General features: G+C 51.9%; 2 protein-coding genes across 2 annotated transcripts; one reads left to right on the top strand and one right to left on the bottom strand.

Moving 5' to 3' along the window:
- The first annotated feature begins 13,143 nt into the window (after nt 1-13,143).
- Nucleotides 13,144-23,641, top strand: LOC134339734 (bcl2-associated agonist of cell death-like). The gene is made up of 4 exons (XM_063036467.1): nt 13,144-13,262; nt 17,701-17,809; nt 20,022-20,221; nt 22,180-23,641. Exons 2-4 carry the CDS (start codon nt 17,728-17,730, stop codon nt 22,279-22,281), a joined length of 384 nt encoding a protein of 127 aa, XP_062892537.1. The 5' UTR covers nt 13,144-13,262; nt 17,701-17,727; the 3' UTR covers nt 22,282-23,641.
- Nucleotides 13,227-14,114, bottom strand: LOC134339572 (basic salivary proline-rich protein 1-like). Its single transcript, XM_063036196.1, has one exon. The coding sequence runs from the start codon at nt 14,112-14,114 to the stop codon at nt 13,227-13,229; it is 888 nt and encodes a 295-aa protein (XP_062892266.1).
- Nucleotides 23,642-27,184: the final 3,543 nt, after the last annotated feature.

The raw sequence follows: 27,184 nt of genomic DNA, 5'->3' as shown, positions 1-27,184 counted from the left end.
GGGAGTCTAGGACCAGAGGACACAGATGGAGTGGATGTGGAGAGGATGTTTCCTATAGTGGGGGAGTCTAGGACCAGAGGACACAGATAGAGTGGATGTGGAGAGGATGTTTCCTATAGTGGGGGTGTCTAGGACCAGAGGACACAGATAGAGTGGATGTGGAGAGGATGTTTCCGGTAGTGAGTGAGTCTAGGACCAGAGGGCACAGATAGAGTGGATGTTGAGAGGATATTTCCTATGGTGGGGGAGTCTAGGACCAGAGGACACAGATAGAGTGGATGTGGAGAGGATGTTTCCTATAGTGGGGGAGTCTAGGACCAGAGGACACAGATAGAGTGGATGTGGAGAGGATGTTTCCTATAGTGGGGAATCTAGGACCAGAGGACACAGATAGAGTGGATGTGGAGAGGATGTTTCCGGTAGTGAGTGAGTCTAGGACCAGAGGGCACAGATAGAGTGGATGTGGAGAGGATGTTTCCTATAGTGGGGGAGTCTAGGACCAGAGGACACAGATGGAGTGGATGTGGAGAGGATGTTTCCTATAGTGGGGGAGTCTAGGACCAGACGACACAGATGGAGTGGATGTGGAGAGGATGTTTCCTATAGTGGGGAATCTAGGACCAGAGGACACAGATAGAGTGGATGTGGAGAGGATGTTTCCGGTAGTGAGTGAGTCTAGGACCAGAGGGCACAGATAGAGTGGATGTGGAGAGGATGTTTCCTATACTGGGGGAGTCTAGGACCAGAGGACACAGATGGAGTGGATGTGGAGAGGATGTTTCCTATAGTGGGGAATCTAGGACCAGAGGACACAGATAGAGTGGATGTGGAGAGGATGTTTCCGGTAGTGAGTGAGTCTAGGACCAGAGGGCACAGTTAGAGTGGATGTGGAGAGGATGTTTCCTATGGTGGGGGAGTCTAGGACCAGAGTACACAGATAGAGTGGATGTGGAGAGGATGTTTTCTATAGCGGGGGAGTCTCGGACCAGAGGACACAGATAGAGTGGATGTGGAGAGGATGTTTTTTATAGTGGGGGAGTCTAGGACCAGACGACACAGATGGAGTGGATGTGGAGAGGATGTTTCCTATAGTGGGGAATCAAGGACCAGAGGACACAGATAGAGTGGATGTGGAGAGGATGTTTCCGGTAGTGAGTGAGTCTAGGACCAGAGGGCACAGATAGAGTGGATGTGGAGAGGATGTTTCCTATAGTGGGGGAGTCTAGGACCAGAGGACACAGATGGAGTGGATGTGGAGAGGATGTTTCCTATAGTGGGGGAGTCTAGGACCAGAGGACACAGATAGAGTGGATGTGGAGAGGATGTTTCCTATAGTGGGGGAGTCTAGGACCAGAGGACACAGATAGAGTGGATGTGGAGAGGATGTTTCCGGTAGTGAGTGAGTCTAGGACCAGAGGGCACAGATAGAGTGGATGTGGAGAGGATGTTTCCTATGGTGGGGGAGTCTAGGACCAGAGGACACAGATAGAGTGGATGTGGAGAGGATGTTTTCTATAGCGGGGGAGTCTCGGACCAGAGGACACAGATAGAGTGGATGTGGAGAGGATGTTTCCTATAGTGGGGAATCTAGGACCAGAGGACACAGATAGAGTGGATGTGGAGAGGATGTTTCCGGTAGTGAGTGAGTCTAGGACCAGAGGGCACAGATGGAGTGGATGTGGAGAGGATGTTTCCTATAGTGGGGGAGTCTAGGAACAGAGGACTCAGATGGAGTGGATGTGGAGAGGATGTTTCCTATAGTGGGGGAGTCTAGGACCAGACGACACAGATGGAGTGGATGTGGAGAGGATGTTTCCTATAGTGGGGAATCTAGGACCAGAGGACACAGATAGAGTGGATGTGGAGAGGATGTTTCCGGTAGTGAGTGAGTCTAGGACCAGAGGGCACAGATAGAGTGGATGTGGAGAGGATGTTTCCTATAGTGGGGGAGTCTAGGACCAGAGGACACAGATGGAGTGGATGTGGAGAGGATGTTTCCTTTAGTGGGGGAGTCTAGGACCAGACGACACAGATGGAGTGGATGTGGAGCAGGATGTTTCCTATAGTGGGGAATCTAGGACCAGAGGACACAGATAGAGTGGATGTGGAGAGGATGTTTCCGGTAGTGAGTGAGTCTAGGACCAGAGGGCACAGATAGAGTGGATGTGGAGAGGATGTTTCCTATAGTGGGGGAGTCTAGGACCAGAGGACACAGATGGAGTGGATGTGGAGAGGATGTTTCCTATAGTGGGGGAGTCTAGGACCAGAGGACACAGATGGAGTGGATGTGGAGAGGATGTTTCCTATAGTGGGGGAGTCTAGGACCAGAGGACACAGATAGAGTGGATGTGGAGAGGATGTTTCCTATAGTGGGGGAGTCTAGGACCAGACGACACAGATGGAGTGGATGTGGAGAGGATGTTTCCTATAGTGGGGGAGTCTAGGACCAGAGGACACAGATAGAGTGGATGTGGAGAGGATGTTTCCTATTGTGGGGAATCTAGTAGAGTGGGTGGAGAGGATGTTTCTAGGACTAGGACCAGAGGGCACAGATAGAGTGGATATGGAGAGGATCTTTCCTATAGTGGGGGAGTCTAGGACCAGAGGACACAGATGGAGTGGATGTGGAGAGGATGTTTCTGGTAGTGAGTGAGTCTAGGACCAGAAGGCACAGTTAGAGTGGATGTGGAGAGGATGTTTCCTATGGTGGGGGAGTCTAGGACCAGAGTACACAGATAGAGTGGATGTGGAGAGGATGTTTTCTATAGCGGGGGAGTCTCGGACCAGAGGACACAGATAGAGTGGATGTGGAGAGGATGTTTTCTATAGTGGGGGAGTCTAGGACCAGACGACACAGATGGAGTGGATGTGGAGAGGATGTTTCCTATAGTGGGGAATCTAGGACCAGAGGACACAGATAGAGTGGATGTGGAGAGGATGTTTCCGGTAGTGAGTGAGTCTAGGACCAGAGGGCACAGATAGAGTGGATGTGGAGAGGATGTTTCCTATAGTGGGGGAGTCTAGGACCAGAGGACACAGATAGAGTGGATGTGGAGAGGATGTTTCCTATAGTGGGGGAGTCTAGGACCAGAGGACACAGATAGAGTGGATGTGGAGAGGATGTTTCCGGTAGTGAGTGAGTCTAGGACCAGAGGGCACAGATAGAGTGGATGTGGAGAGGATGTTTCCTATGGTGGGGGAGTCTAGGACCAGAGGACACAGATAGAGTGGATGTGGAGAGGATGTTTTCTATAGCGGGGGAGTCTAGGACCAGAGGACACAGATAGAGTGGGTGTGGAGAGGATGTTTCCTATAGTGGGGAATCTAGGACCAGAGGACACAGATAGAGTGGATGTGGAGAGGATGTTTCCGGTAGTGAGTGAGTCTAGGACCAGAGGGCACAGATAGAGTGGATGTGGAGAGGATGTTTCCTATGGTGGGGGAGTCTAGGACCAGAGGACACAGATAGAGTGGATGTGGAGAGGATGTTTTCTATAGCGGGGGAGTCTCGGACCAGAGGACACAGATAGAGTGGATGTGGAGAGGATGTTTTTTATAGTGGGGGAGTCTAGGACCAGACGACACAGATGGAGTGGATGTGGAGAGGATGTTTCCTATAGTGGGGAATCAAGGACCAGAGGACACAGATAGAGTGGATGTGGAGAGGATGTTTCCGGTAGTGAGTGAGTCTAGGACCAGAGGGCACAGATAGAGTGGATGTGGAGAGGATGTTTCCTATAGTGTGGGAGTCTAGGACCAGAGGACACAGATGGAGTGGATGTGGAGAGGATGTTTCCTATAGTGGGGGAGTCTAGGACCAGAGGACACAGATAGAGTGGATGTGGTGAGGATGTTTCCTATAGTGGGGGTGTCTAGGACCAGAGGACACAGATAGAGTGGATGTGGAGAGGATGTTTCCGGTAGTGAGTGAGTCTAGGACCAGAGGGCACAGATAGAGTGGATGTGGAGAGGATGTTTCCTATGGTGGGGGAGTCTAGGACCAGAGGACACAGATAGAGTGGATGTGGAGAGGATGTTTTCTATAGCGGGGGAGTCTCGGACCAGAGGACACAGATAGAGTGGATGTGGAGAGGATGTTTCCTATAGTGGGGAATCTAGGACCAGAGGACACAGATAGAGTGGATGTGGAGAGGATGTTTCCGGTAGTGAGTGAGTGTAGGACCAGAGGGCACAGATGGAGTGGATGTGGAGAGGATGTTTCCTATAGTGGGGGAGTCTAGGAACAGAGGACTCAGATGGAGTGGATGTGGAGAGGATGTTTCCTATAGTGGGGGAGTCTAGGACCAGACGACACAGATGGAGTGGATGTGGAGAGGATGTTTCCTATAGTGGGGAATCTAGGACCAGAGGACACAGATAGAGTGGATGTGGAGAGGATGTTTCCGGTAGTGAGTGAGTCTAGGACCAGAGGGCACAGATAGAGTGGATGTGGAGAGGATGTTTCCTATAGTGGGGGAGTCTAGGACCAGAGGACACAGATGGAGTGGATGTGGAGAGGATGTTTCCTATAGTGGGGGAGTCTAGGACCAGACGACACAGATGGAGTGGATGTGGAGAGGATGTTTCCTATAGTGGGGAATCTAGGACCAGAGGACACAGATAGAGTGGATGTGGAGAGGATGTTTCCGGTAGTGAGTGAGTCTAGGACCAGAGGGCACAGATAGAGTGGATGTGGAGAGGATGTTTCCTATAGTGGGGGAGTCTAGGACCAGAGGACACAGATGGAGTGGATGTGGAGAGGATGTTTCCTATAGTGGGGGAGTCTAGGACCAGAGGACACAGATGGAGTGGATGTGGAGAGGATGTTTCCTATAGTGGGGGTGTCTAGGACCAGAGGACACAGATAGAGTGGATGTGGAGAGGATGTTTCCTATAGTGGGGGAGTCTAGGACCAGACGACACAGATGGAGTGGATGTGGAGAGGATGTTTCCTATAGTGGGGGAGTCTAGGACCAGAGGACACAGATAGAGTGGATGTGGAGAGGATATTTCCTATTGTGGGGAATCTAGCACCAGAGGACACAGATAGAGTGGATGTGGAGAGGATGTTTCCGGTAGTGAGTGGGTCTAGGACCAGAGGGCACAGATAGAGTGGATATGGAGAGGATCTTTCCTATAGTGGGGGAGTCTAGGACCAGAGGACACAGATGGAGTGGATGTGGAGAGGATGTTTCTGGTAGTGAGTGAGTCTAGGACCAGAAGGCACAGTTAGAGTGGATGTGGAGAGGATGTTTCCTATGGTGGGGGAGTCTAGGACCAGAGTACACAGATAGAGTGGATGTGGAGAGGATGTTTTCTATAGCGGGGGAGTCTCGGACCAGAGGACACAGATAGAGTGGATGTGGAGAGGATGTTTTTTATAGTGGGGAAGTCTAGGACCAGACGACACAGATGGAGTGGATGTGGAGAGGATGTTTCCTATAGTGCGGGAGTCTAGGACCAGAGGACACAGATGGAGTGGATGTGGAGAGGATGTTTCCTATAGTGGGGGAGTCTAGGACCAGAGGACACAGATAGAGTGGATGTGGAGAGGATGTTTCCTATAGTGGGGGAGTCTAGGACCAGAGGACACAGATAGAGTGGATGTGGAGAGGATGTTTCCGGTAGTGAGTGAGTCTAGGACCAGAGGGCACAGATAGAGTGGATGTGGAGAGGATGTTTCCTATGGTGGGGGAGTCTAGGACCAGAGGACACAGATAGAGTGGATGTGGAGAGGATGTTTTCTATAGCGGGGGAGTCTCGGACCAGAGGACACAGATAGAGTGGGTGTGGAGAGGATGTTTCCTATAGTGGGGAATCTAGGACCAGAGGACACAGATAGAGTGGATGTGGAGAGGATGTTTCCGGTAGTGAGTGAGTCTAGGACCAGAGGGCACAGATAGAGTGGATGTGGAGAGGATGTTCCCTATACTGGGGGAGTCTAGGACCAGAGGACACAGATAGAGTGGATGTGGAGAGGATGTTTCCTATAGTGGGGGAGTCTAGGACCAGAGGACACAGATGGAGTGGATGTGGAGAGGATGTTTCCTATAGTGGGGGAGTCTAGGACCAGAGGACACAGATAGAGTGGATGTGGAGAGGATGTTTCCTATAGTGGGGGAGTCTAGGACCAGACGACACAGATGGAGTGGATGTGGAGAGGATGTTTCCTATAGTGGGGGAGTCTAGGACCAGAGGACACAGATAGAGTGGATGTGGAGAGGATATTTCCTATTGTGGGGAATCTAGCACCAGAGGACACAGATAGAGTGGATGTGGAGAGGATGTTTCCGGTAGTGAGTGGGTCTAGGACCAGAGGGCACAGATAGAGTGGATATGGAGAGGATCTTTCCTATAGTGGGGGAGTCTAGGACCAGAGGACACAGATGGAGTGGATGTGGAGAGGATGTTTCTGGTAGTGAGTGAGTCTAGGACCAGAAGGCACAGTTAGAGTGGATGTGGAGAGGATGTTTCCTATGGTGGGGGAGTCTAGGCCCAGAGTACACAGATAGAGTGGATGTGGAGAGGATGTTTTCTATAGCGGGGGAGTCTCGGACCAGAGGACACAGATAGAGTGGATGTGGAGAGGATGTTTTTTATAGTGGAGGAGTCTAGGACCAGACGACACAGATGGAGTGGATGTGGAGAGGATGTTTCCTATAGTGGGGAATCTAGGACCAGAGGACACAGATAGAGTGGATGTGGAGAGGATGTTTCCGGTAGTGAGTGAGTCTCGGACCAGAGGACACAGATAGAGTGGATGTGGAGAGGATATTTCCTATTGTGGGGAATCTAGCACCAGAGGACACAGATAGAGTGGATGTGGAGAGGATGTTTCCGGTAGTGAGTGGGTCTAGGACCAGAGGGCACAGATAGAGTGGATATGGAGAGGATCTTTCCTATAGTGGGGGAGTCTAGGACCAGAGGACACAGATGGAGTGGATGTGGAGAGGATGTTTCTGGTAGTGAGTGAGTCTAGGACCAGAAGGCACAGTTAGAGTGGATGTGGAGAGGATGTTTCCTATGGTGGGGGAGTCTAGGCCCAGAGTACACAGATAGAGTGGATGTGGAGAGGATGTTTTCTATAGCGGGGGAGTCTCGGACCAGAGGACACAGATAGAGTGGATGTGGAGAGGATGTTTTTTATAGTGGGGGAGTCTAGGACCAGACGACACAGATGGAGTGGATGTGGAGAGGATGTTTCCTATAGTGGGGAATCTAGGACCAGAGGACACAGATAGAGTGGATGTGGAGAGGATGTTTCCGGTAGTGAGTGAGTCTCGGACCAGAGGGCACAGATAGAGTGGATGTGGAGAGGATGTTTCCTATAGTGCGGGAGTCTAGGACCAGAGGACACAGATGGAGTGGATGTGGAGAGGATGTTTCCTATAGTGGGGGAGTCTAGGACCAGAGGACACAGATAGAGTGGATGTGGAGAGGATGTTTCCTATAGTGGGGGAGTCTAGTACCAGAGGACACAGATAGAGTGGATGTGGAGAGGATGTTTCCGGTAGTGAGTGAGTCTAGGACCAGAGGGCACAGATAGAGTGGATGTGGAGAGGATGTTCCCTATGGTTGGGGAGTCTAGGACCAGAGGACACAGATAGAGTGGATGTGGAGAGGATGTTTTCTATAGCGGGGGAGTCTCGGACCAGAGGACACAGATAGAGTGGGTGTGGAGAGGATGTTTCCTATAGTGGGGAATCTAGGACCAGAGGACACAGATAGAGTGGATGTGGAGAGGATGTTTCCGGTAGTGAGTGAGTCTAGGACCAGAGGGCACAGATAGAGTGGATGTGGAGAGGATGTTCCCTATAGTGGGGGAGTCTAGGACCAGAGGACACAGATAGAGTGGATGTGGAGAGGATGTTTCCTATAGTGGGGGTGTCTAGGACCAGAGGACACAGATAGAGTGGATGTGGAGAGGATGTTTCCAGTAGTGGGTGAGTCTAGGACCAGAGGGCACAGATAGAGTAGATGTGGAAAGGATGTTTCCTATGGTGGGGGCGTCTAGGACCAGAGGACACAGATAGAGTGGATGTGGAGAGGATGTTTTCTATAGCGGGGGAGTCTCGGACCAGAGGACACAGATAGAGTGGATGTGGAGAGGATGTTTTCTATAGCGGGGGAGTCTCGGACCAGAGGACACAGATAGAGTGGGTGTGGAGAGGATGTTTCCTATAGTGGGAAATCTAGGACCAGAGGACACAGATAGAGTGGATGTGGAGAGGATGTTTCCGGTAGTGAGTGAGTCTAGGACCAGAGGGCACAGATAGAGTGGATGTGGAGAGGATGTTTCCTATAGTGGGGGAGTCTAGGACCAGAGGACACAGATAGAGTGGATGTGGAGAGGATGTTTCCTATAGTGGGGGTGTCTAGGACCAGAGGACACAGATAGAGTGGATGTGGAGAGGATGTTTCCTATAGTGGGGGAGTCTAGGACCAGAGGACACAGATAGAGTGGATGTGGAGAGGATGTTTCCGGTAGTGAGTGAGTCTAGGACCAGAGGGCACAGATAGAGTGGATGTGGAGAGGATGTTTCCTATAGTGGGGGAGTCTAGGACCAGAGGACACAGATGGAGTGGATGTGGAGAGGATGTTTCCTATAGTGGGGGAGTCTAGGACCAGAGGACACAGATAGAGTGGATGTGGAGAGGATGTTTCCTATAGTGGGGGAGTCTAGGACCAGAGGACACAGATAGAGTGGATGTGGAGAGGATGTTTCCTATAGTGGGGGAGTCTAGGACCAGAGGGCACAGATAGAGTGGATGTGGAGAGGATGTTTCCTATAGTGGGGGAGTCTAGGACCAGAGGACACAGATGGAGTGGATGTGGAGAGGATGTTTCCTATAGTGGGGGAGTCTAGGACCAGAGGACACAGATAGAGTGGATGTGGAGAGGATGTTTCCTATAGAGGACACAGATAGAGTGGATGTGGAGAGGATGTTTCCTATAGTGAGTGAGTCTAGGACCAGAGGACACAGATAGAGTGGATGTGGAGAGGATGTTTCCTATAGTGGGGGAGTCTAGGACCAGAGGACACAGATAGAGTGGATGTGGAGAGGATGTTTCCTATAGTGGGGGTGTCTAGGACCAGAGGACACAGATAGAGTGGATGTGGAGAGGATGTTTCCGGTAGTGGGTGAGTCTAGGACCAGAGGGCACAGATAGAGTGGATGTGGAGAGGATGTTTCCTATGGTGGGGGAGTCTTGGACCAGAGGACACAGATAGAGTGGATGTGGAGAGGATGTTTTCTATAGCGGGGGAGTCTCGGACCAGAGGACACAGATAGAGTGGATGTGGAGAGGATGTTTCCTATAGTGGGGGTGTCTAGGACCAGAGGACACAGATAGAGTGGATGTGGAGAGGATGTTTCTGGTAGTGGGTGAGTCTAGGACCAGAGGGCACTGATAGAGTGGATGTGGAGAGGATGTTTTCTATGGTGGGGGAGTCTAGGACCAGAGGACACAGATAGAGTGGATGTGGAGAGGATGTTTTCTATAGCGGGGGAGTCTCGGACCAGAGGACACAGATAGAGTGGATGTGGAGAGGATGTTTCCTATAGTGGGGAATCTAGGACCAGAGGACACAGATAGAGTGGATGTGGAGAGGATGTTTCCGGTAGTGAGTGAGTCTAGGACCAGAAGGCACAGATAGAGTGGATGTGGAAAGGATGTTTCCTATAGTGGGGGAGTCTAGGACCAGAGGACACAGATGGAGTGGATTTGGAGAGGATGTTTCCTATAGTGGGGGAGTCTAGGACCAGACGACACAGATGGAGTGGATGTGGAGAGGATGTTTCCTATAGTGGGGAATCTAGGACCAGAGGACACAGATAGAGTGGATGTGGAGAGGATGTTTCCGGTAGTGAGTGAGTCTAGGACCAGAGGGCACAGATAGAGTGGATGTGGAGAGGATGTTTCCTATAGTGGGGGAGTCTAGGACCAGAGGACACAGATGGAGTGGATGTGGAGAGGATGTTTCCTATAGTGCGGGAGTCTAGGACCAGACGACACAGATGGAGTGGATGTGGAGAGGATGTTTCCTATTGTGGGGAATCTGGGACCAGAGGACACAGATAGAGTGGATGTGGAGAGGATGTTTCCGGTAGTGAGTGGGTCTAGGACCAGAGGGCACAGATAGAGTGGATGTGGAGAGGATGTTTCCTATAGTGGGGGAGTCTAGGACCAGAGGACACAGATGGAGTGGATGTGGAGAGGATGTTTCCGGTAGTGAGTGAGTCTAGGACCAGAGGGCACATTTAGAGTGGATGTGGAGAGGATGTTTTCTGTAGCGGGGGAGTCTAGGACCAGAGGACAGAGATAGAGTGGATGTGGAGAGGATGTTTTCTATAGTGGGGGAGTCTAGGACCAGACGACACAGATGGAGTGGATGTGGAGAGGATGTTTCCTATAGTGGGGAATCTAGGACCAGAGGACACAGATAGAGTGGATGTGGAGAGGATGTTTCCGGTAGTGAGTGAGTCTAGGACCAGAGGGCACAGATAGAGTCGATGTGGAGAGGATGTTTCCTATAGTGGGGGAGTCTAGGACCAGAGGACACAGATGGAGTGGATGTGGAGAGGATGTTTCCTATAGTGGGGGAGTCTAGGACCAGAGGACACAGATAGAGTGGATGTGGAGAGGATGTTTCCTATAGTGGGGGAGTCTAGGACCAGAGGACACAGATAGAGTGGATGTGGAGAGGATGTTTCTGGTAGTGAGTGAGTCTAGGACCAGAGGGCACAGATAGAGTGGATGTGGAGAGGATGTTTCCTATGGTGGGGGAGTCTAGGACTAGAGGACACAGATAGAGTGGATGTGGAGAGGATGTTTTCTATAGCGGGGCAGTCTCGGACCAGAGGACACAGATAGAGTGGATGTGGAGAGGATGTTTCCTATAGTGGGGAATCTAGGACCAGAGGACACAGATAGAGTGGATGTGGAGAGGATGTTTCCGGTAGTGAGTGAGTCTAGGACCAGAGGGCACAGTTAGAGTGGATGTGGAGAGGATGTTTCCTATGGTGGGGGAGTCTAGGACCAGAGTACACAGATAGAGTGGATGTGGAGAGGATGTTTTCTATAGCGGGGGAGTCTCGGACCAGAGGACACAGATAGAGTGGATGTGGAGAGGATGTTTTCTATAGTGGGGGAGTCTAGGACCAGACGACACAGATGGAGTGGATGTGGAGAGGATGTTTCCTATAGTGGGGAATCTAGGACCAGAGGACAGAGATAGAGTGGATGTGGAGAGGATGTTTCCGGTAGTGAGTGTGTCTAGGACCAGAGGGCACAGATAGAGTGGATGTGGAGAGGATGTTTCCTATAGTGGGGGAGTCTAGGACCAGAGGACACAGATGGAGTGGATGTGGAGAGGATGTTTCCTATAGTGGGGGAGTCTAGGACCAGAGGACACAGATAGAGTGGATGTGGAGAGGATGTTTCCTATAGTGGGGGTGTCTAGGACCAGAGGACACAGATAGAGTGGATGTGGAGAGGATGTTTCCGGTAGTGAGTGAGTCTAGGACCAGAGGGCACAGATAGAGTGGATGTTGAGAGGATATTTCCTATGGTGGGGGAGTCTAGGACCAGAGGACACAGATAGAGTGGATGTGGAGAGGATGTTTTCTATAGCGGGGGAGTCTCGGACCAGAGGACACAGATAGAGTGGATGTGGAGAGGATGTTTCCTATAGTGGGGAATCTAGGACCAGAGGACACAGATAGAGTGGATGTGGAGAGGATGTTTCCGGTAGTGAGTGAGTCTAGGACCAGAGGGCACAGATGGAGTGGATGTGGAGAGGATGTTTCCTATAGTGGGGGAGTCTAGGACCAGAGGACTCAGATGGAGTGGATGTGGAGAGGATGTTTCCTATAGTGGGGGAGTCTAGGACCAGACGACACAGATGGAGTGGATGTGGAGAGGATGTTTCCTATAGTGGGGAATCTAGGACCAGAGGACACAGATAGAGTGGATGTGGAGAGGATGTTTCCGGTAGTGAGTGAGTCTAGGACCAGAGGGCACAGATAGAGTGGATGTGGAGAGGATGTTTCCTATAGTGGGGGAGTCTAGGACCAGAGGACACAGATGGAGTGGATGTGGAGAGGATGTTTCCTATAGTGGGGGAGTCTGGGACCAGAGGACACAGATGGAGTGGATGTGGAGAGGATGTTTCCTATAGTGGGGGAGTCTAGGACCAGAGGACACAGATAGAGTGGATGTGGAGAGGATGTTTCCTATAGTGGGGGAGTCTAGGACCAGAGGACACAGATGGAGTGGATGTGGAGAGGATGTTTCCTATAGTGGGGGAGTCTGGGACCAGAGGACACAGATGGAGTGGATGTGGAGTGGATGTTTCCTATAGTGGGGGAGTCTAGGACCAGAGGACACAGATAGAGTGGATGTGGAGAGGATGTTTCCTATAGTGGGGGAGTCTAGGACCAGACGACACAGATGGAGTGGATGTGGAGAGGATGTTTCCTATAGTGGGGGAGTCTAGGACCAGAGGACACAGATAGAGTGGATGTGGAGAGGATGTTTCCTATAGTGGGGGAGTCTAGGACCAGAGGACCCAGATAGAGTGGATGTGGAGAGGATGTTTCCGGTAGTGAGTGAGTCTAGGACCAGAGGGCACAGTTAGAGTGGATGTGGAGAGGATGTTTCCTATGGTGGGGGAGTCTAGGACCAGAGGACACAGATAGAGTGGATGTGGAGAGGATGTTTCCTATGGTGGGGGAGTCTAGGACCAGAGGGCACAGTTAGAGTGGATGTGGAGAGGATGTTTCCTATGGTGGGGGAGTCTAGGACCAGAGTACACAGATAGAGTGGATGTGGAGAGGATGTTTTCTATAGCGGGGAGTCTCGGACCAGAGGACACAGATAGAGTGGATGTGGAGAGGATGTTTTCTATAGTGGGGGAGTCTAGGACCAGAGGACACAGATAGAGTGGATGTGGAGAGGATGTTTCCTACAGTGGGGGAGTCTAGGACCAGAGGACACAGATAGAGTGGATGTGGAGAGGATGTTTCCTATAGTGGGGAAGTCTAGGACCAGAGGACACAGCCTCAGAATAGATGGCCCCCCTCTCCCTCTCCCCCTCCCCCGACCCCTTTCCCCTCCCACCACACTCCATGACCCTCCCCCCCGTTTAGAGTCGATGCGTCACTTCCTGCGCCGTTTCGCCATTGGCCGGGTGCACGTGACGTCAATCCCGGAAGCGCGGCAGTCAGTGGGCGCCAGGCCGATCCGTGATCGGTAGGAGGTTCGTGATCTCCGGTGGAGCGGAACATCCCGGCCCGTGTCCGGGGGGAGCGGGGCGTCTCTGTGAATGCCCGTGTCCCGGGGGGAGCGGAACATCCCGGCCTGTGTCCCGGGGGGAGCGGATCATCCCGGCCCGTGTCCGGGGGGAGCGGGGCGTCTCTCTGAATGTCCGTGTCCCGGGGGGAGCGGAACATCCCGGCCCGTGTCCGGGGGGAGCGGGGCGTCTCTCTGAATGTCCGTGTCCCGGGGGGAGCGGAACATCCCGGCCCGTGTCCGGGGGGAGCGGGGCGTCTCTCTGAATGTCCGTGTCCCGGGGGGAGCGGAACATCCCGGCCCGTGTCCGGGGGAAGCGGGGCGTCTCTGTGAATGTCCGTGTCCCGGGGGGAGTGGAGCGTTTCGGTTCGTGTCCCGAGGGGAGCGGGGCGTCTCGGCCCGTGTCCGGGGGGAGCGGGGCGTCTCTCTGAATGTCCGTGTCCCGGGGGGAGCGGAACATCCCGGCCCGTGTCCGGGGGGAGCGGGGCGTCTCTCTGAATGTCCGTGTCCCGGGGGGAGCGGAACATCCCGGCCCGTGTCCGGGGGAAGCGGGGCGTCTCTGTGAATGTCCGTGTCCCGGGGGGAGTGGAGCGGTTCGGTTCGTGTCCCGAGGGGAGCGGGGCGTCTCGGCCCGTGTCCGGGGGGAGCGGGGCGTCTCGGTGAACGTCCGTGTCCCGGGGGGAGCGGAGCGGTTCGGTCCGTGTCCGTGTCCCGGAGAGAGCGGTTCGGTCCGTGTCCGTGCCCCGGGGGGAGCGGAACATCTCGGCCCGTGTCCCGGAGCGGAGCGGTCCGTGTCCGTGTCCCGGGGGGAACGGAACATCTCGGCCCGTGTCCCGGAGGGGAGCGGAGCGGTCCGTGTCCGTGTCCCGGGGGGAACGGAGCGGTTCGGTCCGGGTCCGTGTCCCGGGGGGAGCGGAACATCTCGGCCCGTGTCCCGGAGGGGAGCGGAGCGGTCCGTGTCCGTGTCCCGGGTGGAACGGAGCGGTTCGGTCCGGGTCCGTGTCCGGGGGGAGCGGGACGTCTATGTGAATGTCCGTGTCCCGGGGGGAACGGAGTGGTTCGGTCCGTGTCCATGTCCCGCGGGGAGCGGAGCGGTTCGGTCCGTGTCCCGTTCAGTAGGAATGAGTTTTCTGATTCGAGGTTTGGGGGGTTCCATCATTCCATCATGGCTGATCCCGGATCCTACTCAACCCCATACACCCGCCTTGTCGCCATATCCTTTGACGCCCCAACCGATCAGGAAATGATTAACTTCGGCCTTAAATATACCCGCGGACTTGGCCTCCACCACAGTCTGTGGCAGAGCATTCCACAGATTCACTACTCTCTGGCTAAATAAAATCCTCCTTACCTCTGTTCTAAAAGGTCACCCCTCAATTTTGAGGTTGTGCCCTCTAGTTCTGGATACACCCACCATAGGAAACATCCTCTCCATATCCACCCTATCTAGTCCTTTCAACATTCCCTAGGTTTAAATGAGATTCCCGCCCCCCCCCCCACACACACATTCTTCTAAATTCCAGTGAGTACAGGCCCAAAGCAGCCTAACATGCCTCATATGTTAACCCCTTCATTCCCAGAATTATCCTCATGAATCTCCTCTGGACTCTCTCCAATGACAACACATCCTTTCTGAGATATGGGGGCCCAAAACTGTTGACAATACTCCAAGTGAGGCCTGACTAGTCTTTTATAAAGACCGGGAGACCGTTCTGCTGAACACCTACGCTCTGTCCGCCAGAGAAAGCAGGATCTCCCAGTGGCCACACATTTTAATTCCACATCCCATTCCCATTCTGATATGTCCATCCACGGCCTCCTCTACTGTAAAGATGAAGCCACACTCAGGTTGGGGGAACAACACCTTATATTCCGTCTGGGTAGCCTCCAACCTGATGGCATGAACATTGACTTCACTAACTTCCGCTAATACCCCACCTCCCCCTCATACCCCATCTGCTATTTATTTTTATACACACATTCTTTCTCTCTCTCTCCTTTTTCTCCCTCTGTCCCTCTCACTATACCCCTTGCCCATCGTCTGGGCTTCCCCCCTCCCCCTTTTCCTTCCCCCTAGGCCTCCTGTCCCATGATCCTCTCATATCCCTTTTGCCAATCACCTGTCCATCTCTTGGCTCCATCCCTCCCCCTCCTGTCTTCTCCTATCATTTTGGATCTCCCCCTCCCCCTCCCACTTTCAAATCTCTTACTAGCTCTTCCTTCAGTTAGTCCTGACGAAGGGTCTCGGCCTGAAACGTCGACTGTACCTCTTCCTAGAGATGCTGCCTGGCCTGCTGCATTCACCGGCATTTTGTGTGTGTTTCTCAGCGTATCTCTTTGTTTTTATATTCTATTTCCCTTGAAATAAATGCCAACATTGCATTTGCCTTCTTTACCACAGACTCAGCCTGTAAATTAACCTTCTGAGAGTCTTGCACGAGGACTCCCGAGTCTCACTGCACCTCTGATGTTTGAACCTTCTCCCCGTTTAGATAATAGTCCGCACTATTGTTCCCTTTACCAAAATGTATTATCATACTTTTCCCAACACTGTATTCCATCTGCTATTTTATTGCCCATTCTTCCAGTTTGTCTGTCTTGCTGCAATCGCATTGCTTCCTCAGCACTACCTGCCCCTCCACCTGTCTTCATATCATCCGCAAACTTTGCCACAAAGCCATCAATTCCATTATCCAAATCACTGACAATGTGAAAAGTATCGGTCCCGATACTGACCCCTGAGGAACACCACTAGTCACTGGCAGCCAACCAGAAAAGTCCCCTTTTATTCCCACTCGCTGCCTCCTGCCTGTCAGCCATCCCGCTCTCCATGCCAGAATCTTTCCTGTAACACCATCAGATTTTATCTTGTTAAGCAGCTTCATGTGTGGCACCTTATCAAATGCCTTCTGAAAAGCCAATTGAATGATATCCACTGCCTCTCCCTTGTCCACCCTGCTTGTTACTTCCTCGAAGAACTCGAACAGATTTGTCAGGCAAAATTTCCCTTTACAGAAACCAGGCTGACTTTGACTTATTTTGTCATTAGTCTCCAAGTACCTCGAAACTTCATCCTTAATAATGGACTCCAACACCTTCCCAACCACTGAGATTAGGCTAACTGGCCTATCGTGTCCTCTCTTTTCCTCCCTTCTTAAAGAGTGGAGTGACATTTGTAATCTTCCAGTCCTCCGGGACCATGTCAGAATCAAGTGATTCTTGAAATCATGACCAATGTATCCGTTATCTCTTCAGCAACCTCTCTCAGGACTCTGGGATGTAGTCCATCTGGTCCAGGTGACTTATCCACCTTAAGACCTCTCAGTTTGCCTGGCACTTTTTCCTTGGTAATAGCAATGGCACTCACTCCTGCTCCCTGAGACTCACAGACCTCTGGCACACTGCTGGTGTCTTCCACAGTGAAGACAGATACAAGGTACCCATTAAATTCATCTGCCATTTCTTTGTTCCCCATTACTACCTCCCCAGCATAATTTTCCAGTAGTCCAATGTCAACTCACACCTCCCTTTTACTCTTTATATAACTCAAGAACTTTTGATATCTTCCTTTATCGGTTAATTTGCCCTCATATTTCATCTTTTCCCTTCTTAGTAACTTTTTAGTTGCCTTTTGTTGGGTTTTAAAAGCCAGCTTCCCACTCACTTTTGCTACCTTATATGTCCTTGGCTTTTATGCAGTCCTTAAGTTCCCTACCCCTGCCATTCGAGAACTACTTCTGTGGGACATAATCTGTCCTGCACCTTGTGAACTATTCCCAGAAACTTCAGCCATCTCTGCTCTGCCATCAACTCCACCGATATCCTTCTCCAATCCACCTGGGCAAACTCCTCTCTCATGTCTCTGCAATTCCATTGCGATACTGATGCAGGTGCCTTGTGCTTCTCCCTCTCAAATTCACTCATGTTATGATCACTGACTCCAAAGGGTTCCCTTTACCTTAAGCTCCTATTTGCCATCTTGGTTCCTCCTCGTTCTGAAACGCCCCCTTCTAATCTCCCACCCGCTGACTCTCGTCTCTGAGCCCCTTCTCATTCTCTTCTCGATTCCCCTTATCTGACTCCCCCTCACTCTGCTCTCCCCAATCCCCCTCCTGTCTCCGACTCCTTCTCGTTCTTCCCCCGATCCCCTCCATCTCTGATCCCTACTCTCCTTAATTTCCCTCCTGTCTCTGACTCTCTCTCTCGTTCTTTTCCCCCCAATCCTCTTCCATCTCTGATCGCCTACACTCCTTATTCCCGTCCCTCAAGGCCCTATTATGACCCCCGCCTCTTTTTGCCACCCCCTTGTTCCCAATGGTCCTGCTGATTTCCCCCTTCCCCCATTCTGATATTCAGAGCCCCTGACTCCCCATCACCACTGACCTCCCGCCCTCTCTGCCTTCCAGCGTCCCCCGCCCACCACTGGCGATGTGATGGCAAAACGCTTCCAGATTGCGGAATTCCCTTCGGAACCGTTCCCGGAGGAGGCGGGCGGACAAAGCAGGCAGCCTGGAGGTAGGGGCAGCCCCCACGGTGGAGGGGGTGCCAGTCAGAGATTCGTGGGCACCTCCCTTCTCTTCGAAGCCCCAGCTGGGGTGGGGGGGGGTTCTGCCCCAGCTCCTCGCCTCCAGTTGCGGCCACGACGGGGTGGGCAAAGTCCGCGGTTGGGGGCTGGGGGACAGAACGCTGTGTCCTGGGGACGGTGGGGCCTGAATATCTGAAAGGGGGCTTGTGATGGAGGCTGGGGGCTGACAAAGACGGCCTGTTTTGGGCTGGGAAGGAGGAACAGGTTTCTCTTTTGCTGCTTGTAATGTTCCCTGTTGGCGAGGCCTGCAGGCAGGTTGTTAAACGCACACGGGCGCCTGTCGCTGTGTGCTTTGGCTTGCGCGTGCCAAGTAAAACCGACTCTAGTGTTGTTCAGCTGATCTCTGCTGGTGCCAGAGTGTCAGCCACAGCACAGAAACGGGCCCTTCGGCCCATCTAGCCTGTGCCGAACCATTTAAACTGCCGACTCCCATCGACCTGCACCAGGACTGTAGACCTCCATACCCCTCCCATCCATGTACCTGTCCAAACTTCTCTTAAATGTTGAAATTGAGCTCGCACGCTCCACTTGTGCTGGCAGCTCGTTCCACCCTCTGAGTGAAGAAGTTTCCCCTCACGTTTCCCTTAAACCTCTCACCTTTCACCCTTAACCCATGACCTTCAGTAACGGCCTGAAACGTCGACCGATCTTTTCCACGGATGCTGCCCGACCTGCTGAGCTCCTCCAGCGTGTTGTGAGTGTTGCTTTGACCCCAGCGTCCGCAGAGTGTTTTGTACCTCCCCCCTGATGGTAGCAATGAGAAGAGGGCATGTCCTGGGTGATGGGGGTCCTTAATGATGGACGCCGCCTTTCTGAGACATCGCTCCTTGAAGATGTCCTGGATACTACGGAGACTAGTGCCCGTGATGGAGCTGACTGAGTTTACAACTTCCTGCAACTTTTCAGCTGGGACTGTCTTCCCGCAGGGGAGGAGGCCAAGGGGCGACCTTACGGAGGTTGATAAAATGGAGAGGGGCACAGGCAAGGTGTATGCTCACTGTCTTTTCCCCAGAGTAGGAGTGTCTTGAACTAGAGGCCGCAAGTTTAAGGTGTGAGGGGCGAGATTTAAAAGGGACCCAATAGGTGTGCTTTTCACCCAGGGGACGGTCGATATATGGAGCGAGTTGCCAGAGGGAGTGGTTGAAGCAATAGACAATAGGTGCAGGAGTAGGCCATTCGGCCCTTCGAGCCAGCACCGCCATTCCCTGTGATCATGGCTAATAATCCACTATCAGTATCCAGTTCCTGCCTTATCCCCATAACCTTTGATTCCGCTATCTTTAAGAGCTCTATCCATCTCTTTCTTGAAAGCATCCAGAGATTTGGCCTCCACAGCCTTCTGGGGCAGAGCATTCCACATATCCACCACTCTCTGGGTGAAAAGTTTTTCCTCAACTCCGTTCTAAATGGCCTACCCCTTATTCTTAAACTGTGGCCTCTGATTCTGGACTCACCCATCTGCAGGAACATGCTTCCTGCCTCCAGCATGTCCAATCCCTTAATAATGTTATATGTTTCAATCAGATCCCCTTTTCAATAACATTTTATTTTTAAAAAAGTATTTTGACAGATAGATGGAAAGGAAAGGTTTACAGGGATATGGCCCAAACGCAGGCAAACGGGACCAGGTCGGGTCTTGGTTGGGGTAAGGTGGAGAAGATCCTGTTTTTGTATGCTATGTATTTAGAAACATGGAAAACCTACAGCACAATACAGGCCCACAAAGCTGTGTGGAACATGTCCTTACCTTAGAAATTACCTAGGGTTACCCATAGCTCTCTATTTTTCGGAGCTTCGTGTACCTGTCCAGGAGTCTCTTAAAAGACCCTATCGTATCCGCCTCCACCACAGTTGCCGGCAGCCCATTCCACACACTCACCACTCTCTGCATAAAAAAACTTACCCCTGACATCTCCTCTGTACCTACTCCCAAGCACCTTAAAACTGTGCCCTCTCGTGCTACTCATTTCAGCCCTGGGAAAAAGCCTCTGACTATCCACACGATCAATGCCTCTCATTGATTCTAGTGAACCTCCCTCAGGTCTGATCTTCGTTATGTAGAACATTTTGCCTGCTCTAACGCTACTATTCCCCCCACCCCTTGCCTCCCCTCTCCCCCCCCCCACATTTTCTCTCCCTCAGTCTCTCCCACGGAGACGGATTTCGACGTGTTCAGGGACGGGGCCTCCCAGCCTCGCAAGCTGTCTCTGCCCGAGGTCGAGGCCACGTCGTTCCGGACGCGGACCCGGTCGGAGCCAGCGCACTTCACGTGCGCCCTGCAGTACGGGCGGGAGCTGCGGAGGATGAGCGACGAGTTCGTCTCCACCTTCACCGAGAGGAAGGTTGGTGGGCGCTGGCGGCTGTACGCGCCGCGCCCCCTCCCCCCGTGGGCGAGTGGGACGCGGACCGTGAGCGGTGGGGGTGTACGTTTCCCACATCACCCCCTGCCCCCCCCCAGAAGCAGCTCTCCCTGCACCCCGTCCAGAGCTGTAACTGAAGGTGCCAGCCCTCCCCCTTCAAACACGCAGCCTTTGGGCAAGGCGTAGGGGACGCGTGGAACACCACACGACAAACCCTCTGAGCCCAGAGAGCCTGCGCTAAACTTCTGCCTGCACGAACCACATCACCCCATTTCCTGCATATTCATAAGACATAGGAGGAGAACTGGGCCATTCGGCCCATCAAGTCTGCTGCACCATTCCATCATGACTGGTTGATCTCCCCTCTCGACCCCGTTCTCCTTTCCCCTGGCTAATCAAGAATCTATCACCCTCCCGTTTTAAATATACCCGACGACTTGGCCTTCACAGCCGTTTGTGGTCGCAGATTCCACACAATCTGATCAAAGAAATTCCTCTACAACTCCAATAGACAACTAGAAAACCGTCTATTATGCAGCTGTGCCTCCTGGTCCTAGACTCACCCAGCTCTTGAATTCAGACCCTGCTCACCCTAAGGCAGGGGATCCCAAGCCTTTTTTTTATGCCATGGAGCCCTACCATTAACCGAGGGGAGGGGTCTGTGGACCCCAGTTCAGGAACCCCTGCCCTTAAAGACATGTACCCTTTGCCCCACGATGTGCTGACCTCTTAACCTTGGGGCGAGCGGGTTTCAGATGGTTCAAGTTCAATATCGGTGACTGTGTGCAGCCTAAAATTCTTACTCTTCGCAGACGTCCACAAAACAAGAACCCCAAATGAATGACAGTGACATTAAAAGCTCAAGTCCCCTGCTCGCTCTCTCTCCCCCCCCCATCACACACAAGCATAACCCTCCCCCTCGCGCTACCTGCACTGACCCCCACCATGCGGGCAATGCAAAGCCCCCAAGGAGCCCTTGACCTCGAGTTGATCAAAAGCTACCGTCCACAACCCAGCACTTCGGTTATCTCAGACGGGCTTGCTTGCTGTCTCCGTCGAGGGAGAGAGAGGTCGCTCTCCTGGGACAACGGGAGCAGGAGACCTGAACTTCGCTGCTCTCGTGGTACAGTCTCCCGTGGGGGGGGTGGGGGGCAGAGATCAAGACCACCCCTCCTCAGCCTGAAATGAGTTTATTCCCCTCCATAGATGCTGCCTGGCCTGCTGAGGTCCTCCAGCATTTTGTGTCTGGTTGTGTTGTTCTGGATATTTAGAACATGGAACAGTACAGGCCCTTCGGCCCACAATGTTGTGCCGATCCTCAAATCCTGCCTCCCATATAACCCCCCCCCCACCTTAAATTCCTCCATATACCTGTTCAGTAGTCTCTCAAACTTCACTAGTGTATCTGCCTCCACCACTGACTCAGGCAGTGCATTCCACGCACCAACCACTCTGAGTAAAAAACCTTCCTTTAATATCCCCCTTGAACTTCCCACCCCTTACCTTAAAGCCATGTCCTCTTGTATTGCGCAGTGGTGCCCTGGGGAAGAGGCGCTGGCTGTCCACTCTATCTATTCCTCTTATTATCTTGTACACCTCTATCATGTCTCCTCTCATCCTCCTCCTCTCCAAAGAGTAAAGCCCTAGCTCCCTTAATCTCTGAGCATTTAGCATCTGCCAAATCGTGTGCGTGTGTACGTGTTTTGTTGTGCGCCAGTGGGATGTGGGTGGAATCTGTGCTTTAATATGCGACTTCCTGACCTTTCTACTCTGTGCCTCCTACCAATCAAGATGAGCAAACCGTATGCCTCCTTTGCCAGCTGTTGGCGTTGCAGGTTAAGATAAACGTCCTTCCTCGGGGCCTGGTGGGCAGACCCCTGACCCTCTCCGCCGCCCACCTCCCGACCCGGGTGAAAACTCTGCCCTTTGTTTCTCGGCAGGGGCTGCGGATCTCCAGGAGCGCGGGGGCAATTGTGAGCCAGGTCTACCGGAAGGTGACGACCTATTTCCCTCAAAGCAGGAAGGCCAGTGGCAGATCTTGACGGACTACTTCGATCACACCAGTAAGCATCCCACGCCCCGGTTCCCGTTCGACTTCCGGGCTCGGCCTCTGCCCCCTCCCCTCCCTGGTAAGGGGGCAGGATCCATGTCTGGCTGAGGGATAGAACATTCGACGCAAGTTTCTTCCATGTCCATTCCCATCCCGGATGGCCCACTTCAAGGGGCCAGATAAACTTGGCAACGAGGTGGTCAGGAGTCACTTGTGGACCGAGGCCTGGGAAAATTCTCTAAAGGAGGTTAACTTAGAATCTTTCCCCTTGAATCTACTTTAGTCTTTAGTAATGCTTTCTTATAGGACCATAGGAACAGAATAAGGCCATTTCGCCCATTGAGTCTGCCCCGCCATTCGATCCTGGCTGATCTTTTTCTCCCCTCCTCAGCCCCACTCCCCGAAACTTTTGACGCAGTGTCCCGTCAAGAACCTGTATCGCACACTGCGAATGTACGGGATACAGAGATGGGGACTGTGCACGGTGATTCCCAGAGTGGGATATGGAGACCGGGAACTGTGCATAACCGAAGACATATTTTAGTAGTATTTTTAAATATATACCTAGTATTTTTTTCCTGCATGAAGTTGTAGCCTATTTTTACCGTGCACCATTTGTAATTCCAGGGGTGGGTTTTGGTGAACCTTTCGGAGCTGACTTCCAGCTATCCTGTAAGTCTGCCCCAGGCTTACAGTGGGGCAGTGGGCACTGTGGTCAGTCTAAGCAGACACTGCTGAGGTGTGGCCATCTGTCGGGGTGGGGGGTATTAGGGTAGGGTGCTGACACTTTGGGCTGCTCCCCCCCACCCCCCAGCACACCTTCAGATTGTTAACGGTCTCACTGGGACACTTCACTGTATGGGCTGGTGTATGCTCGACAAATAAATTTGAATCTCGGGTGAGTTGGCTTTAGTCCAGAGCAGGGTTCTTGATTTTTTCTGCGCCATCGAACCCCTGCCATTAACTGAGGGGCTCGTGGACCCCTGGTCAACAGAGACACTTGACGCTTCACAATTCCAATCCAGCCACAGCGCAGTCCCTGAACACCAACATATAAACCACGCCACTCGACCCAGGAACATCAGGGGACACAATATTGACTTGCTCAGCTCCTCCAGCATTTTCTGTGTGTTGCTGAAGCTTGCCAGCATCTGTGAACTCTGTTCACGGATATAACCTCATAAATTCCACAAAGAACATGGACTCGATATCCAGTTTCATGAAATGTTTGTGTGACGGATGAACTGAAAGCTGGTGTATTCTCTCCCCCAAACCAAGGATTTTTTAAAATGATGGCTTGTGATTAAGCAATTGTACCATTTAAAAGATAATAAATCTTTGTTTAATCTACACACCCACTGTGCAGTGAAGTCAAGACCCTTGCATGTAGTGGCTTTTCAGTTTATGGGTGTTCTGGGTAAGGGCCACTTGGGAGTCGGGTAGATTGCACGATAACAGGTCCTTGCAGGCTGAGCTGACACTGCCCAATTTTTCTCATGGGACTAAAATGGGAGGAAGCCCATGTGGTCACAGGGAGAACGTACAAACTCCTTACAGACAGTAGAAGGACTTGAACCTGGGTCATTGGTGCTGTAATAGGCTCTCCCCCCTCCCCTTAAATAAAAGCAATGATGTAATGCTGAGGTTTTTTTTAAAGGCGTTGAGGAACTGAGTTCAAGACATGTGAGGTAATACTATAGAACTCTGGTTAGACACCCCCACTTGGGAGCGTTCAGTTCACCTCATTATAGGAAGGGTGCAGAGGTTTACCAGGATTACAGAGCATGTTTTATGACGACAGACTAAGTGAACTTGGGGCTTTTCACCTTGGGAGCAAAAGAGGGTGGGGTGGGGTGTACAACCGGATTAAGAGGCGGATAGAGTGGACTTCTTCCCCAGGGAATCATGAACAACAGATGCCGGAAATCCAGAACACCACACACAATGCCAGAGGAACTCGGCAGGTCAGGCTGCATCTATGTTGACATTTCAGGCTAAGACCCTTTATTCCTCCAGCATTTTGTGTGTGTTTCCCAGAGTGAAAATGGTAAACACAACAGGGAATAATTTTTAAGGTGATTGCAGAAAAGGGGGGGGGGTGGAGGAGAAACACCACCACAGATGGTGGTAGAGGCAGTTACATGATGGGCTTTTAATTAACTTTTAAGACACACGTGTAAGGGGGGGCCGAGGGCTGTTTCCCTAGATGACAGTGAGCCGAGCGACCCTGAGGGTGGCCGGGGGGGGGCTACACATGGATAATAGAAAAATGGAGTGTTATGAAGGAGGGGAGGGTTAGATTTTATTTTACAGCCCGTTAAAAGTCTCAATTTCATGGGTCAAAGCCCCTGCCCTATGTAATGTTCTGAAGGATTACTGGCATTGGAGAGAAGAGGCCAGAGCCTGTACTCATTTAAGTTTAGATGAATGGGGGGGGGGGGGCAAGAAATCTTATCAGACGTGCAGAGGATGTTTCCTATAGTTGGGGGAGTCTAGGACCAGAGGACACAGATAGAGTGGATGTGGAGAGGATGTTTCCTATAGTGGGGGGAGTCTAGGACCAGAGGACACAGATAGAGTGGATGTGGAGAGGATGTTTCCTATAGTGGGGGAGTCTCGGACCAGAGGACACAGATAGAGTGGATGTGGAGAGGATGTTTCCTATAGTGGGGGGAGTCTAGGACCAGAGGACACAGATAGAGTGGATGTGGAGAGGATGTTTCCTATAGTGGGGGAGTCTAGGACCAGAGAGTACAACCTCAGAAAAGCAAGTCCATTTAGAACAGAGATGAGCAGGAATTTCTTTAGCCAGAGTGTGGGGAACCTGTGAAATTAGTGGCTACGGATGGTGTAATTGAATCCGGGTTACTGACAGTGTAATTGTGTTACACTAACCTTTACCATGCCATTCATAATCTTCTATCCTCCCCGCATCCTCTTCAATGCTCCCACCACACACTCACACACACACACAGGGCAATGAACCTACTGGCTCTCAGGTCTTGGGAATGTAGGAGGAACCTGGAGGGAACCCAAGGGAGAACCTGCAAAATCCACAAGGGGGGCTGCTTTGGAGGCTGGGATCTACCCTGGGTCTCCGGAGGGGTGAAGAAGCAGCGTTTCAGTTGCGTCACATGACATACTGGGGGCTGCAGTGACCTCACGGCCAAGAAAACTCAGGAGAGCAGGGAGATTAAAGTTGGCTTTTCTTTTCAACTTGCCAAATCCAGTTTTAACTATCTGATTAGAACTGGTACAAAAACAGATTTATCCAGAAGTTTAGAAGAATGAGGGGAGATCACATTGAAACCTACAAACTATTTAAAAGTTTAGTTTGCATGTGATGTTTCTAATAGTGGAGCAGTTTAGGACTAGAGGACATAGTCTCAACCTCGAAAGGCCATCCCTCTGGAACAGAGGTGGAGGAATTTCTTTAGCTAGAGGGCATTAATATGTATAATTCATTGCCAGTCATCTGTGGAGCACAAGTCAATGGCCATATTTAAACAGGTGGTGGGGGGAAAGCTCTTGCTTAGTAGGTGCATAAAAGGCAGGGGAATGAGATTGAGCAGAATAATAAATCAGCTATGATTGATCAAGATCAGACTCAATGAGCTGGATTCTGCTCCTTGGTCTTGCGGCTTTCACTGTGGCCGGGCAGCCTCTGCAAAGGCTTCTACCTCACCAATGTGAACGCTTCCACAAGCCACCACACCTCCTGACCTGAGCATTAATCACGCAGGCTCTTTCCTGGGAGGCACCAAGCTGCTTCCGTGTTGGTTGGAGCTGCATTCAAGTGGGGATGGTGGGGAGAAAAACTCTCCAGGCCGTTTTACCAGTCCCGGCGGCCGTAGCTTGCCGAAGGGCCAGTGTTTCTATCACCCCCGGATGTTGGTCCCAGTCACGTTAGGTGGCTGGATCCTCTTGTTGGGCTAGATCATTACCTGCAGGTCTCAGCCTCAGCTGGAATATCGCTCAAGTCTTGCTACCTGCAGCATTTTCTGAGCTGACCATTAAAGAATATCCTGGTTATTAATAGAGATACAAGAAGGAGACTTCCCCCACCCAGAGTCCGTGCTGCCCAATTGCACATTACGTGGCCAATTTGCCTCTGGAATGTGGGAGGAAACCTAAATGGTCATGCAGAGAACGTACAAACCCGTTAGAGGTGGGATTTGATCGTGTAGCTGGCATTGAAATATTTGTGCCACCGTGCCAAATGAGGGTCACTGATGAAGCGGTTGGGTCCGGGCCCCTTCCCAGTGACGTTCCCGAGTCTTACCTGCCCTGAATCTTCTCCACGCCACACTGCCAGCAGAAGGTTCATCAATTCACATCCTGACCGGGGGAAAAACTAGTAATAAATGAAGTTTAACAAGTGGACGTACAAGGTCATGTTTTCCAGTATGAAGTAGTACTCAACAACTATTTTTGCTTCCTGAATACTTCTGTGTGTATCTTATGGATTTTGGGCTGATCACAAAACTCACCATGAAATTTCCCACCTGTTTTAAAAATCGCCTATATTTTTTATACATTGCACTGCTCCCTGTCACTATTGATGGTGGGGATGCGGATGTGGTGAGGGCCTACAGGTACCTGGGGGTGCACCTAGATGACAGACTTGAGGGGAGCACCAACACAGAGGCTGTGTACAAGAAGGGCCAGGACGTCTCTACTTCCTGAGGAGACTGAGGTCCTTTGGAGCGTGCAGGCCTCTCCACATGTCCTACCAGTCTGTTGTTGCCAGTACAATCTTCTCTTCAGTGCTATGCTGGGGCAATGGCATCAACACAGGTGATGCCAACAGGCTCAATAAACTGATTAGAAAGGCTGGCTCTGTTCATAGGAGTCAAACTGGACACACTGGAGGCTGTGGTAAAACAATTTTGGCA

Source organism: Mobula hypostoma, chromosome 30 (assembly GCF_963921235.1).
Source record: "Mobula hypostoma chromosome 30, sMobHyp1.1, whole genome shotgun sequence".
NCBI classification, from domain to species: Eukaryota; Metazoa; Chordata; class Chondrichthyes; order Myliobatiformes; family Myliobatidae; genus Mobula; species Mobula hypostoma.
Note: the sequence above shows the minus strand (reverse complement) of the source record. Positions and strands in the feature narration are given on the sequence as shown.